Source organism: Homalodisca vitripennis, chromosome 8 (assembly GCF_021130785.1).
Source record: "Homalodisca vitripennis isolate AUS2020 chromosome 8, UT_GWSS_2.1, whole genome shotgun sequence".
Classification (NCBI taxonomy): Eukaryota; Metazoa; Arthropoda; class Insecta; order Hemiptera; family Cicadellidae; genus Homalodisca; species Homalodisca vitripennis.
In genome coordinates, this window is record NC_060214.1 from 11,638,977 (window position 1) to 11,655,495 (window position 16,519).

Sequence of the window (16,519 nt, forward strand, 5' to 3'; positions counted from 1 at the left end):
TAGTCAATAATTACTTACCACACAAGGATAATTCATTTTTTTATTCTGGAAAATTATACTTCAAATTGTAAGTAACCATGAAGTACGTTTTTATCGTACTAGACTGAAATCTGAAAGACACGTTATCTGTTACAACTTATGACAAACTAGCACATTAAATAGACGCATACCAGAATAGGTCAAAACATCCTATACAAATAATAAAATAAATTCTTTATTTACATTACTCATCAGAAGAGTCTGTAGTGTTAGAATGGTGACTAGACCTTCGCTCTTTTTTGTTCTTCTTGTGTTTGTGCTTGTGTTTCTTTTTTGACTTCTTCCTTTTTTTGGTTTTCTTGGAACTCGACCTTGAATATTGGTCTTCAGCATTACTATCACTCAATTCCTGCATCCTTTCTTCACACAGTGCTTTATCATCTGACTTGTGCTTTTTCTTGGCACGATGTTCAACGTCAAAACTAACATCATCATAATCGTCAGATAGTCTTTCTGTTTTTATTCCAGCTTGGTAGTCGTCATGGTTTCTATAAACTTTGGAGTAACTGAGCTCCCTGTCTTTTTCATACTTATCTTTCTTACTGCGGCCATCATGTTTTTTATAATCTTTGGAGTAACTGAGCTCCCTGTCTTTTTCATACTTATCTTTCTTACTGTGGCCATCATGCTTTTTATAATCTTTGGAACAACTCAGCTCCCTCTCTTTTTCATAATTATCTCTTTCTTCATGTTCACTGCTACACCTGTTCTTTGACCTATGATTGCTTCTATCTCTTCTATATTTATTGTGCTCTGCACGTTCGTTCAGACTAGAAGTTGAGTATCTACTTCTATCTTTTTTATAACTGTCCCTCCTTTCAGAGCGTAATGTACTCAATTCTCTTTCTGAACGGTGTTTATTTTCTCTCTCATTCTCATATTTATTTCTACTGTGTGTACGACTTCTACTACTCTTTTCTTCCCTTTTGTTTTGGGTTTCATGCCTCTCTGTCTCTTTTCTTTTTGCTCTTCTCTTTTCTCTCTCCAAGAGATACTTCCAACGAGTGTGAGGGTTTGATCTGAAGTCCCAGTCCAGCCACTCCATCTCTTCCTTCTCTCCAACTGTCTCTTCAGCATCTCTCTTCTCCATCTGCTCTACTAAGGATTGGTCCTTCATCCCGTAACAGTCTCTCAGCCAATCTTCGTAAGCTGCCATCTGGTTGCCGATTACTTCTCGCATCACCTGCAGCAAAATTAAAAGTTTTAATCCGTCAAACATGTTTCCTGATGGGAAGAAAAAGAAAATATAGTTTTATTTACACTATTCATTCTAAATCCCATCAGATAAGTATTAAATGTGAAGAAAACTTAATCAATTAAGTCAACTTGTCACGGGTCTCATAGTTCATGAGCCAAGAGCAAATTTGCATTGTACATCACACAACCTAAAATTCAAGTAAAGTAATGTCTTATTTTACCAGGCGAAGTTAGGACTAAGAAACCCTCTCTAACACTTAACCTGGAGACCAATGGTTTAATGGTGGCTTCCGAACCACCACCAATGGCCGGGCAGGCGGGCTGCTTGCAAGGACATCGCTCAGTGGTCACCCATCCAAGCAGTAGCCACGCTCAACATTACTTGATTTGGTTATCTCATGATAACCGGTGTAACCGCTACACCTGCGCCATTGGCAAAAACCTAATATTTCTTGGAAAAATAGAGGAATATCCCATAAGAAAAATCAATTGACACCTGTAATAGTTTTGATGGGGGTTGATATAGTAGCTTATTTAAAGAGTTATAAATATAAACAACAATTATTTTCTCAGATACAATACAGAGAGCTAAAACTTGGGGTACTTGGGAGACCTCTCATGAGGCTCTTGCACTGTACAACCGCAAGGTCCGTACGGTTAAGAAGCTAGCCTGGAAGAAACTCTGCATCGACATCGATAGTGTGCAGGGTTGTGCAAGGCTTCAGAAACTATTAGCAAAAAATCCCATCTATATATTCTCCTTCCCCAGCTGAGCAGACTGTTCAGAGCCTCCGTGGCCCTCAGGTACATCCTGGATCGACCCAAGTCTTTCAGGCCGATATGTCTGTCCTCCTTTCTTTTCAAAACCATGGAGAAGATGGTTGCTAGGTTTGTTTGGGAGGGATCTCTTCTGGAGCGACCTCTACAACCAAATCAGCATGCCTACACTCCAGGAGGGTCATGCGACTCGGCCCTGCATCAAATGGTATGCAGGATTGAGAAGACGCTGGCTGCAAAAGAGGTAGCCATAGGTGTCTTTTTGGACATGAAAGGAGCCTTTGACAATACAGCCACTCAGGCAATTATCAATGCGGTCTCCAGACGTGGTATTGACGGTCAAATGTGACTGGATAAGGGCCTTGCTCACAGACAGGGTGGTTGTTACCACCCTTATGGGAGCAAGTGTCAGTGCAAGGACTATGAGGGGCTGTCCGCAGGGCGGTGTCCTTTCTCCTCTCCTGTGGAACGTCTTTGAACAGTAGCAGTGTCTTTGCACAGGGGTACGCAGATGATATTGTGATTCTTGTGAGTGGCAAGTTCAACACAACAGTTACGGAACTGACCAATGCTGCTCTAAACAAGGTGGGAAATTGGTGTGATGCGGCAGGCCTCACTGTAAACTCCACCAAGGCTGCTGTGGTTGCCTTTACCAGGAGGCGACAGACGGAGGGCATTGGTCCATTTCTACTCAGAGGCTCTTCCATTGAGTTGAAGTCCGAGGTCAAGTACCTGGGCGTGATCCTTGATAGGGTTCTAACTGGGGACTTCATCTAGAAAGGGTCATCGCCAGGGGGAAATGGTCTTTAATCCAATGCAGACGCGTGATAGGTGGGTCTTGAGGACTTAAGCCGAGGCTTTTGTACTGGCTTTATGTTTCCGTAGTCAGACCTGCACTAATGTATGGAGCAGTTGTCTGGTGGCCAAAAACGGAGGCCAAGATGGCGGTAGCTTGTCTGGCAGGCATCCAAAGGATGGCTTACCTTGTTATCACTGGGGCTTTTCCTAGTACGCCGGGTGCAGCTCTAGACTGTTGTCTCAACCTCGCCCCTCTGAACATAGTTATTCGGACTATGGCCAGAAGGAGTGCCTACTGTCTTCAGCAAACGGGACTCTGGTCGGGCTGCAGCAGTGGGCATTGTCGAATTAGCATTCTGATTCAGGAGGATGCTCTGCACATGATCTCTGATCATATGCCACAAAAGTTTTCCTTTGACAAACCCTTTAGGATTGTTGTACCCTCTAGGGATGATTGGTCAGAGGGAAGGAAACCTCTTCCACCAGCGGAGCTTGAATGGTTTACAGACGGCTCTAAAACAAAAAGTGGCACAGGCGCTGAAATTGTGGGGATGAGACCATGCAGGGGACTTGTGGTCCCTATGGGTTTCCTACAGTTTTTCAGGCGGAGGTTGCAGCCATTATGGAATGTGCTTGTGAGAACCTTCGTCTGCGATATAGGAGTAAGACGATCAATATTTTCACGGATGTCAGGCAGCACTGATGGCGCTGGACTTGTGTGTGTTCAAATCCAAACTTGTCTGGGATTGCTATCAAGTCGTCTCTTCCCTTGCCAGAATCAACAATGTGACTGTTTGTTGGGTTCCTGGTCATAAGGGGATCCTTGGGAATGAAAGAGCTGATGCCCTTGCTAACCGGGGCTCAGCGTCAATTATGACAGGCTGTTCTGCGGTATTCAAAGGTATGAATCCTTTGGGGCTGGGTTCAGTGCTTAAACAATACAAATTTGGCCTCAGCTCAGACAATAATAAAACTTCTGAGTATTGAAATATACTTCCTAACCCTTTTAGGACCAATCGTGCGATTTATCGCTGGTAGGAACACTCGAAAAAGACCAGCCGAGCGTTTTATCACCAGTACTTTTATCATTTTTCTTAATATACATTCATAATTTACATGAGTCACAAGGATATTATTTTTCTATACTGTATGTATCCCTTTACTCGTTAATTTTATCTGAAAGGCAGTCTCATATTCATACAGATATGTTTTCAGCTTTGTTTTCTTCCCGTGTATAACACATTTTTATATTAAATGGTTTTTCATGGTCAAACTTAAATTTTCAGGTATAACCTTTATTTTTTCTATGTCTAAGGGTAATTTTCAGTAGAATATATTACAAGTATAAAATAACACCTACAATCTGAACTTTTGAAAAAATCATTATATAGATATGATTATTTTCTCAAAAGCAAACAAAATCACACATTTTCCATCTACACAGTTTTTGGAACATGGTTCAAATATTTAAAAAAAATTGTTTACACATGAAATGTTGGTCTGGTCCTGAAAGGGTTAAACATGGGATGTTATAATAGCAATAAAAATTAGTTTCTGTATTGAAATTGGCCTTTGGATCATAACCGTTTCTGTTATACTACATTTTCAATGCTCTAGATTCTTCTATTTAACTAAACTATATCTTCTATACCTTAAGTTTTACTTCTACAGAGAGTATATGTAAAATATTGGTTTTGTCACTAATTTTTGGTGGCTTGAACCTTACCTCAGAGTAGTTCTTGCTCTTTGTGTGGACCTTGACAGACCGGTAGCGCACTCTACGTCTCTTGGCATCCCTCTCAGCAGCAAACAACTGTTCTCGAGTCATCGGTTCAGTTTTCCCGCCCTCAGAGACAGACCTGTAGCCAAAAATTATTAATTTGTCTTTATTAGTTACTAAAGCAGAATAATAACAAATTAATTTGAACAAATAATCAGAAATTCTGAACCATAAAAAGTGAAACACAAGATTTTTAGTTAGAAACCACAAGTTCAGCTTATATGACTTCAGATAATGTTTACAATATACTTTCCACAATTATGAATATCTGTCAAAAAGTAGTGTCAGAGTTTCTGTTAAGACTATTATAAATGGCTGGGTAGTGTCAATTCAGATGAGATCTTGGCACTCAAGGGGTTATACAAAGATTTTTTTTTTTTTTTTTTTTTTTTTTGTTCTTTTAGGACAAGAAGCTTATAAATTGCACTTAGTCCTGTAAGAACCTTTGCGCTGCTTCCGGAGTGATAGGATATTCAGGATGGGTAAGGTTAGGGAGTAGGGGCCGCCTCCTACCGAGATCCATGAGGAAGAATTAGGACACTACATCTCAAAGTCATCCCGGAAGAAGAGGAGGCCAGCTCTGAACCAGCCTCTCCAGTCAAAGTAGGCAGGGGGTGGCACACCCTTGTTGAGGTTAACAAGAACCTCTGAGGTAAGGGAACAAACCCCACCAACTCCAACAGTCATCTTCCACAGTAGACTAGACCTATCGAATTGCCCATGAACCCCAGAATCTCAACATTTGCGGTTAGTGATGTGCCACTACTGGACATCCATAAGGTTGCCCAGATTGAAGTTGCACATCGGTTTTTGCTGTGCCCAGTGGTGGGTTCAACTGGTAGGTATAAACCAGCCAGAAGTGATCCCTGCTGGGTGTATACAAAGATTAGTTAATTGTTGTTTTAACCCTTAAATAACTCATTGGTCTAGACGTAACTATTACTCGTGTAGTCAGAGCTCAACCAGGCCTTGTACTATTTGGCAGTAGTTCCAATTTATGCCAACAGATTGTGTGCAAATACACGTTCTGCAAATTTCTGGGGTTGTGGTCATATACTATTATACCAACTGTCAGGAAAAAATACCACATTTTAAGTAGGTAGTCTTAAGTGATTGTAAGTGTTCTTTTTTCTCTTACTACTGTTTTATGCCTAAAATTACAGGCTCCTCTACTTAAAATATGAATGTACAAATCTGATGCCAGGTTTTCAAAAACTATTTTATTATATAACTACAAGTACCTAGCATTACCATTTTTCTGGTGTAAAGCTAAATGTAAAATATGAGCAAAAGTGTATGACTTATCTCACAAAGTAATAAATTCATGAGTAACGTTTATTTTGTTTTTATAATAAGGTGAATTTATAGTTCTGTGAGGTTGTTTCTACTAAAATTGTGTATGAATCAACCAAACCTGAGTCTATACGGAATGACTGAACTGCAATTAATGCTACACTTACAATTTTTGTTGTAAGTTTAATAATACAGATACATTTTTAATCTTGCTGGGTGAGAATGCTACCATTACAAGACATAAACCTTAGTTTTATTACAAAATGTTTTATATTTGGCTGTTTCTGTTTCATACATATTTAAATAACTCAATAACATGTGGTTTGCAGACAAAATGCCTGTCACACATCTTCAGATGTAAAACGGCTTAGCATTCCTGCCTGGCAAGTAAAACCCGAGTTCAGGTCTTGGCAGAGTGGATACTGTTTTAATCTTTATTGATTTGAATTAATTAGGCTATTGCCACTTGGTTAAATTGTTTTGCGTTAATAAGAACTCAGCCAATAAAGCTAAGGTATTTTGCTGGAACTAGCAATTTTCAGCCAAATTGGTTCATGCACCACTGGAAAAAAAACAACTGGGTCAGTGGGTTCATGGGTTAGTAGTGCAATACATTGCTGGTTGCAGCTACACAAAGCTCAACTGATTAGGTGGTTTCTTGAACCAGCTGAGTAATATAACGCTGGTTCTGAGCTACACAAAACCAACTGGGTTGGTGTTTTCTTGAACCAGCTGACTAATATAACGCTGGTTCAGAGCTACACAAAACCAACTGGGTTGGTGTTTCTTGAACCAGCTGAGTAATATAACACTGGTTCTGAGCTACACAAAACCAACTGGGTTGGTGTTTCTTGAACCAGCTGAGTAATATAACGCTGGTTCTGAGCTACACAAAAACCAACTGGGTTGGTGTTTCTTGAACCAGCTGAGTAATATAACGCTGGTTCTGAGCTACACAAAACCAACTGGGTTGGTGTTTTCTTGAACCAGCTGAGTAATATAACGCTGGTTCAGAGCTACACAAAACCAACTGAGTAGGTGGTTTCTTGAACCAGCTGAATAATATAACGCTGGTTGCGAGCTACACAAAACCAACTGGGTTGGTGTTTTCTTGAACCAGCTGAGTAATATAACGTTGGTTGCGAGCTACACAAAACCAACTGATCTGTGGGTTCTTAGACCAGCTGAGTAATGTAATGCTGGTTGCGAGCTACACAAAACCAACTGGGTTGGTGATTTTTTTAACCAGCTAAGTAATATAACGCTGGTTGCGAGCTAAAATAAAAACACAAAAGTGACCACCTGTACAATTTATTGCCCATAGACTATATCATTCTTTAATATTTATCTTCTACATCAAATCAAAATTTCAATTTGAAACATCCTACCAAATATTTATCAAAGTATACAAATATTTACATGAAATAAAAATAAATAAAGTAGGAAACATTTAGTAGAATCATGTATGAGTTGTCTACCACTGAATGATAAGTGGAGTTTTGGCAGAATGCACAACCGAATACTTAACCATATAAAACCCTACATCATCTGTGTATCAACAGTACTTAAGCGCCACCGGTATTTTTTATTTTTACATTACATTTCTTCATTTATATACAATTTATGAAAAAGAAACCAAAAATACAAATCTAAATGCTCTAATTTTTTAATTATATTTTTAATAATGTATTTACACATTTCTATTTTCCACAACTGTATTAAAATGGCTGATACACAATATATTTTATTCAATGATAAAATGATCTGTTGCTCTCTCTCTTCCCGCATGAGATTATAATAGTTACCTGTTTACTCATTACGAGAGAGAGAGAGAGAGAGAGAGAGAGAGTGGGTTACGTAGTCTGTTCCTATATGTTTGTATTTGCAGACAGATTCTCAGCAAGCTACGATCGGGTACATCAACCGATTGTAGCATTGTGAAAATTCCAAAGTATGTACCAATATAGGCAAGAATGGAAATAAATCTGATGTTCGTATACTTGTACAAATTTGTAAAACCGAAAATACTATGATTCCAAGTTGTTGATAAAACAGGGAACAGAAACATAGTTCCACTTTCCCAATGAAAGCAACTCACGGCAGACTGAAGTCCTGGGGTTGTGGGACTTTACCAGCAGTCCTCTCCACCACATAGTCGTACAGGACTCTCCTCTCGTCGGAAGTCAAGTCAGAGGTGTAACGGTCCGATGTCTGTGGCACCTCTCGCTTGCACACGTCGACCCCTGGGTGTGGACAACAATCATCTACATAGTGGTCAAGGCAACGATACCAGTGTCTACTGTAACTTCTACTCTTGTTGTGGGTCTACAGCCATTTCCCGGGCCTTGGCAAGGTAAGAACTGAGAATTAGCATCATTTAGTCAATATAATTAAATACTGATGATGCTTCCCTTGTATGAATCAGTTGATTATATACAATGACAAGATTTACAAACTTACTAATCCATAATGTTGGTTTAAGAAAGTTGTGGAGCATGACGAAATCAAACCAGCAATACAAAATAAGGAAAGTATTTTTTATGGAGTTACAACAGGTTCCTTTAAACACCAATTTAATCCTACAGTTTTAAAGAATTGAAAGTAAATTTGTGAACTTTCCATCTCGGGTACTAAAATAAATAAAATAACAAAATATTTGGAGAAATCAATAAAAACTATTGTATAGCAACCAAATAGACTAAAATGTCCTGAAAAATGTACTAATTTTTCTGTATCCAAACTCATTCTAATTCTATTAATATTTTAGTACACAAATGCATTTTTGCCAAAATCAATGCAAACATTCAGTCCTAGACAGGCTAGGGTAATTGCTTCCTCAATAGGTTAATAGTAGTTAAATATTTTACGAGAAGACAGTTGAATCAATCTATAACTAGAACTATACTTAGAGGTACTTTGAGTGCTGACCTAGAAATGCTTAGCTCTTTGTGAAAGCTACCAGTTTTTACTTATTAAAAAAAAACAGTCCTTAAAAACCATGTTCAGTAAAAATAAAGTAATTACATGTTTGAATTCAACACACTGGTAAAAAAGTTTTTTTTCTGAGGATGTAACAAACTTTTTTTAATAACAAAATATTGTATTGAACTTTTGTGTGGCTGAGTAACAAACACAATAAGCAATGAAAACAATTAATTTCTGCTTTATAGAGCAACCAAAATAATAATCCTGCATTCTAGTAGTAAACTGTGTTACTACGATCATTGTAGACTCTAGAGAGTACCAAAACTTGGCACCGACAGAGAATGCTTTGTAGATTTCTTACTTGTTTAAGATTGATTGAGTAAAAAAACGAAACTCGCACTCCAGGTGATATATTTGCCCTGAGCAGGCAGATACACTAACTATACTATGTAGTAAAAAGGATATTTCAAGTATAAAGGATATCATTTTGGATCAAACAATAGCCAGTAGCCGACGGTCAGAGCTGGAATATAAAAGGAACACATAATAAAATTGCACAACATCAAACTGAAACTTGTCAGTGTTAAAACTGGAATAATTACACACAATACAATGTTAATAAAATGTAAGTATATGTAGTTTAAAGTAGAGAAAGTAATATCGTACAACTGTAAATAAACGGATATTACTTATCCTTAATGTGTATCTGTTAAACCTTTGAACAGTTTTACACGTTTATTGCTTTTTTAAACTTTTTGTTCTAGTAAATATAAACTTATAAAATTGTTTATTGTTGACGGTTTTTGGCTAAATACTATAAATGTTAAAATAATAGTTCTTGATTGCAGTAATTTTGAGGTACATAACCAGTAATAAAGAAATTGACTACTCACCTATTTTCAGCGTTTTATCTCTAGCTGCAGCATCCAGAATTATCTTGGCTTGCAGATCTTTATCTGAACAGTAAAAATGTCAGGATGAGGAAATAATGTATAAAAGTGATTGCCTAAAGTTTTCAACATATTAACCTTTTAGGTCCAATTGTTCACCACTAGCTAATTGAAATAACCAGGTCTAATTAATTTCAATTTATTTCAAAATTCCTTACGTACATGTCACTATAAACCAATAAACTATTTTTTTCAGGGAAGAACCTTGTACCATTATTGTAAAAAGTTTAGTAATGTGAAATAACATTTTTATTCATATTTTTCCAAATTTAAAAAATAAAGTAAAATACATTTTTATTCAGGTTTTTTATCTACTTTATGTATTTTTGAGTCAAAACTGTAAGGAAGTATCCAACATAAGTATTAGTAATGTTCTAAATATCTACATAATATTAGGTTTATGGCTTAAGAATCATGTCAATTGAAAAAAATAAAAAATTTCGGGAAAGAAATCCAAATTATAAAATTTGATGGAAAATTCGTAAATAAGTTGTAGGTCTGGACTTGTTTTGTAGTAATAAAAATCCAAAACGATTTTCATGTACAATTGTACAAGTTATAAATCAGGCCTATTACTACTATCCTAAAACTCCCACTCATCGTCTACTTGTACATTAGGCAATATTCTAAGCTCCACCCTAATCACTATCACTAACGTTGTTATATAGATCACGGTTACTTACTACACTTTTGTCCTCAGAAATAGTAAAATCAAGATCAATATCATCATTATCACTATCAAAATCAAACAGTGTATCCTCAATGCTTTTTTGTTGTGCAAATCATTTGTATCATGTACTCGGCTCATTGATACCACTTCAGTTAAAAATAAAAACTCACTTTACATGCTTATTTGTTGACAAGTAAATAATCATAATAAACCTGTGTCTCTTCATAAACAAACGACTTTGAAACAAATGTTTAACCAAACAGCAGCAGTCGCTATAAGTCGTTGGTCAGCTGAAAATAAACATTATGCAGGTTGGCAACTATGCATCGTAATAATGCTGAAAGTGAAACCATAGGAGAAGGTAACTTGTGACTGGTAATTCCCTCACAAGAGATGTTACATCGAACAAATATAGACTATGACTTTTGTCCGAATGACTTTTTTTCAACATTCACTGAATCTGACTTTGGACCGGAACGGCCAAGGGGTAGGGTATGATAAGCGGACCCGGTTTTTATATCGAAATTGGCAAACGATGTTACTCAATCATAACCATCGATATAATCAATCGATACTACTGTAATTAATTACTTTGCACAATTAACTTAAATAATCTATATCTACTACAGCTGTAAACACTTTCAAGTTGAAATTTACGTAAGGTAATATTTCAATTTTACATAAATAACATTTGATTATTAAGAATGGCAGTCAATTTTAGAAAACTACACAACATTGCTATGAAAGGTGATAAGACAGGTTTTTCGTGGCTTCAACATGTAGGACTCGTACCGAAAAACCCATTATGTGAAATTTGCGGGAAAGAAACAAATGTAACTGTGAGAGGAGTAAATATGGTCGTCTTCAGTTTTCCTAATTTTGGTTATAATAATTTGTTTGACCACTGTTAATATTAAATTCACATTTTAATTTAAAACATATGTTTGTTGTTGCGGACTACAGACACTTTTATATCGATTGATAGTCTAGGATTTGAGATGCGAATATTAGGTATCGATGATTACATTCTTCGATATAAAAAACCGGGTCCGCTTATCGTACCCTACCCCGGCCAAGATTAGTGATATCAGACTGAGTTGACCTATGGACCCCAAAACATTAAGATATTTAGTGTTATACACGGTATGACTAGGAAAGTACGAACCTTTCTTGTCCTCACACATCTAGACTGGTTTGACACTAAATTACGATACTACAAAATAGTTGCATGATAGGAAAACACATACTAGGCACATTTAAATTCTACCCATTTTCAATTAGAATTACATCTTATTTTTTTACTTTTGGATAAATATATCAAATTATTTATGTCCGAAAATTACAGACTGAATATCTACGCAATAGACAATATTTCCATTTACAGCCCAAAATACACATAACTCAAAATGCCTACCTATCACAACTGTTCCCAACGAAGAACCACAAGGTGGGGGAAGAAACACAGAATCATCTCCATATCCTTGTTGTCGCAGACGACAGGCGTCAGCATGTTTGTGCAGGTTGCTGCTAGGAACTCTATGTGTCGAGTTCACCGGACAAGTGATCAAATCCTTCTCACTATCCTGGAAAACCCATACAGATTAAAACACACAAACTTTGGATATATATAATCACTATGTGATCTACTTAATTACTATCTCAGATTTGAGCAAAAATTCAGTGTTTTTTTTTATTCATAATGAGATTTTTTGTGAAGCCTACTTGGTTAAGTATGGCGATCATTCATCCTTTTGCAACATACAATAATATGGTTACTTGAGTTCTTAATTGTTTTAGCTCACTCAAGCATAATTCGTGATCAGCCGTTCAGGAATTTGTATATTTTACTGAACGATACTGTCGGAAAGACGCCATCTGTGTGGACAGAACCTTCAGCAATACCCTGCACTGGGAGGCATTACAGTCTGCCTGTTCAACTACTAGTTCCTCTTATGAGGTTTTTTAATTTTGCATGGTTTCAAAAACTTGTTTTCTGCTGTTTCTGTATTTAATTTTTAAGCATTTTCCTTTAGAAAAAGACATAACATAATGTTTAATGTGCTAAATATTTAGCAAACTCCTCTACAAAGAGGGATTTTACCTCTTATTTGTACAATTTTGATAAGGTCTTTCCTCCTCTGATTTAACTCGTTTTTAACTTTTATTTTAAAGTACTGGTAACTCTTCTCTAAATGTTATTTGGCTCTGGGTTCTTTTACACTCTCCACCTCACCCACAAATAATTTTGGAAGATTAGAGATTTTTGGTGGGTTTTACTGGAAACCAAACACTGCTTCAGGACAAATTTGTTCAAAATCGGAAAATGTTTATAAATGGGAGTATCCCCTTCAGGGAGGACTTTTGCATGTAGCCAACACATTATTTTATTGTTTCTGATCCACCTTCCTCCCAAATAAGTTAGGGGGATCAAAATGTTAATTTCATTTTCCAGAAGACAGATATGAAAATAAGTTTTAGAAAAATGTTCTCAAAATTGGACAACTTTTATGAAAGATACTTAGAAACTTAAAGTTGCACAGAAAATTGGGGTAGGGTACGATAAGCAGACCCGGTTTTTTATATGGAAATTGGCAAACGATATTACTTAATCACAACCATTGATATAATCAATCGATACTGATTAATTATTTTGAACAGTTAACTTAAAAAATCTATATCAACAGCTGTAAACACTTTCAAATAATAAACGTTCGGTAATTTCAATTTTACATAAGTAACATTTATTATTACAAATGGCAGTCAATTTTAGAAAACTACACACGACATTGCTTTGAAAGATTATAAGACATGTTTTTAGTGGCTTCAACATGTTGGACTCGTACCGAATAACCCATTATATGAAATTTGTGGGAAAGAAACAACTGTAACTGTGAGAGGAGCAAATATGGTCGTCTTCAGTTTTCATAATTTTGATTATAATAATTTGTTTGATCACTGTAAATATTAAATTCATATTTAAATTTAAAACTTATAATTGTTATTGAGGACTATAGATACTTTTATATCAATTATTGATAGTCTAGGATTTGAGATGCGAATATTAGGTATCGATTATTAAATTCTTCGATATAAAAAAACCGGGTCCGCTTATCGTACCCTATCCGAAAATTGGCCCAACAATACTGGGCTCGTGCAGGGCAATCTACCCTTGAGGAGAGTCAGGGTGGGATGTTTTGATCCGTAAAATATAAAACTCCAGCAACTCGATTGCTAATGCTTGTTGGCTGAAAACACTACAAACTCACCAAACCATATCATTCTATCTAGCAGGGCATGGCTGACAATAGCCGCTACTACTGTAGAAGTGTATGTACAAAGATGCACTACACAAACTTTTACATTGAATATGCAGTAAAGCATCACCCAATAGCACCACAGATAAGATAAAGAATAATGACTACGCAACCAAATCTAACCAATCAGAAAAAGTAATGTTGACATGCCCAAGTAGATGCACAATAGTAAACAAGACCAAAATAATAAAGGAAAAACTATGAATAATCTTCACAATTGGGGGTAAAAATTATGAATAAACCTCACCATGGAAGTTTAAGTTAAATGGTGACCGAAATAACGAAAACAGAAAAAAATACTAAAAAAGTCTGAAACTACCTTTAAATACATTGTGTCAATGTCGACAATCCTGATAAGGTTATCCCCTCTTCTTATATTTTTGTTTTTTGTCCTCCCCTACCCAGAAACCCTGATTCATCCCAGTCCCCTAGATCGATGAACTAATTAAGATGTAAATTAAGATGAAAATATAAAAACAAAACAAATATGTTGAAACCGAGAAAGACATAGTAAATCATTTTTTGGTGTTATTTTGTATAGTTTTTTAAAGTTAACTATCTTTTTTGTTAAAAAGAAGTTACTTATAGAACAAATTGTTTAGAATATGAAAATGCATGTACAGTTGGCGGAGATGATTTAGTTATTGTTCACATTAATTACTATTGGTTGATTCTATTGATGGGTATAATAATTAAATATTGTTTGATAAGGTTTTTTTAACAGGGTCCTTATCATACTCTACCCAAACGTGGCTAGGCTACTGTAAACATTATCTGTGCTCATCAGAGCATGGGGGTCACTCACTTTTCCATTACTTTTATGGAATAAAATAACCCAATAGGGAATTATAACCCTGATTCCTATAGCCAATGTGAAACTAAAAGAATACTAGGTTAGGATTAGATCTGAATAGGGGGTTTGGTACTATTATTTCAATAAATAGAGTATATAGGTAATTTCACAGTACACACTACTATTCCTATAAGCCTATTAATTTTAATGTTGCTAGTTTTATAAAGTTACTAACCTTCGATAATGTTAATTCTTCTATCCAGTTCAATTCTTGCATGAAACACTCAAGTTCCTTTTTAGAGCATAGGATTAACTGTTGAAGTGATTTAACATAACTATTCCGTTCATTGACGTTTCTTTCCATCATCAAACAGTTATTGTTTTGAATATTTATAATCAACACTCAAAAACAATCTGAACTCATAAAACAATAATATAAAAGCAACACAGTCACGTTATCATTACATTTACATTCGACCAGAGACCAAAGGCGACTAACTAAGTTAGTAGTAGTTATGGGACGTTTATTTTGATATACTTACGGTACATGTTTTTCTATATACACAAATGAAGGCTGTAGATTTTCTCCATGTAGCTACGCTTTTCTCTTATTACGGGACTGTTTTGTATATTTTAAAAACTTTACTGTGACTGGATAAATAAAATAATATATCAAGTACCATTATTTCTCCAATAAAGTTTAATGTTTTTGTTTGTACCTTTCATCCACAGCAGTTTAAAAAAAAATAAAAAAATATTGAGGCAGTCTACGTAAAAAAAGTATATGCGCAAAAATCACGCTGTGACAAAATATAAAAAAGTGTTCATTGTTGTGTCCTGTTGTCGTAGTAATTATAACTCACTTTCTTCTAGTATAAACATTGAACTTTATGGAAAGGAATACCAAAATAAATTTGATAAAAATACAATATGAAATGAGTAATATAAATTTTAAATACAACTAAGTTTACTTGCCCTTTTTTAGACAGAATAGGGATTTTAATTATGTATCAAGTCAAAGAAAGGGGTTAGACAATAGATGGCAGTTATGTCAAAAGTTAAGAAAGAGATAAAATTCTTTATTAGTGACATCTATATTACTATATGTATAGCGAATTCGGTAATTATCTATCTGCACATAAGCATCGAGGATGTTTGCGAGGTCTACTAAGCAGGAATTGACCTTAAAGTCACGAGTTCTGTTTCCGTGCTTAATATTATGGATTTTGCGGCCTTGGCACACCCGTCACTCGTCTGAAGTAAAGCTAACGGGATGATCCACATTAAATTAACAGTGGTTGGTTTTGGTAGCAGCTGATGGGATCAGTGTACATGAATCTTGTACATTAATAACACGAGTTACGAGCTACAAGTGTTGCTGGACCTCATGTTTGCTTTTGATTATTGTTATGAAATCAAAGCTGCCGAAAGCTTCAATCGGAACCTGCTTATCAGGCGCTAACCACATTTCATATATCCAAGTGTTTGCCTAAGAAACTAGTTGAAGCCTAGAAACTCTAAAAGATCTAAGAGCCATTTTCTTATAAAATGAGTTTTTGCTGCCATTGTGATCCAAGTGACAATGCCAATGCACACCTATCAGATGTATGTGCCATCTCTTCTCCAAGTAGTTGTAAAATAATCCAACAGAATGCGCTTTGTGTAACTCCACCACATCTGGAAATTCTAAGAGATCCAAGTGCCAGCTGACACAAACTGTTGTTTTACTTGTTTGCTATTCCTTCTTTTGACTTCTAACCTCAAACTCATTGGTTATAGGCGTTGTGTTTATTGCTTTTTAATTATAAAAAATATGAATGAAGACACTTCTGTAGCTTTTACAACCGATGAAAATCAACCTGTGAAATTGAACATAAATTCCTCATTTCTGGTCACAGCTTTTCCAGTGCTGATAGGGATTTTGCCCTCATAGAGAAAACAGCTCAACATTCAAAGATGGAATCTGTTGAGGATGTAAAGAAA

General features: G+C 35.9%; 1 protein-coding gene across 1 annotated transcript; it reads right to left on the reverse strand.

The window, feature by feature from the left end:
* Window positions 1-198: 198 nt before the first annotated feature.
* On the reverse strand, window positions 199-15,038 carry LOC124367290 (U11/U12 small nuclear ribonucleoprotein 48 kDa protein-like). The gene is made up of 6 exons (XM_046824008.1): window positions 14,772-15,038; window positions 11,844-12,012; window positions 9,703-9,765; window positions 7,983-8,127; window positions 4,538-4,670; window positions 199-1,222 (listed from the first exon to the last, which is right to left on the reverse strand). Exons 1-6 carry the CDS (start codon window positions 14,901-14,903, stop codon window positions 224-226), a joined length of 1,641 nt encoding a protein of 546 aa, XP_046679964.1. The 5' UTR covers window positions 14,904-15,038; the 3' UTR covers window positions 199-223.
* Window positions 15,039-16,519: the final 1,481 nt, after the last annotated feature.

Excerpts from the sequence above, each read along its gene's own strand:
- LOC124367290 (XM_046824008.1), bottom strand. The coding sequence starts at position 14,903 with ATGATGGAAAGAAACGTCAATGAACGGAATAGTTATGTTAAATCACTT. Across the intron at positions 8,128-9,702 it reads AGATAAAACGCTGAAAATAG|GGGTCGACGTGTGCAAGCGA; the intron begins GTGAGTAGTCAA and ends GTCCACACCCAG. Across the intron at positions 1,223-4,537 it reads AGAGCAAGAACTACTCTGAG|GTGATGCGAGAAGTAATCGG; the intron begins GTAAGGTTCAAG and ends ATTTTGCTGCAG.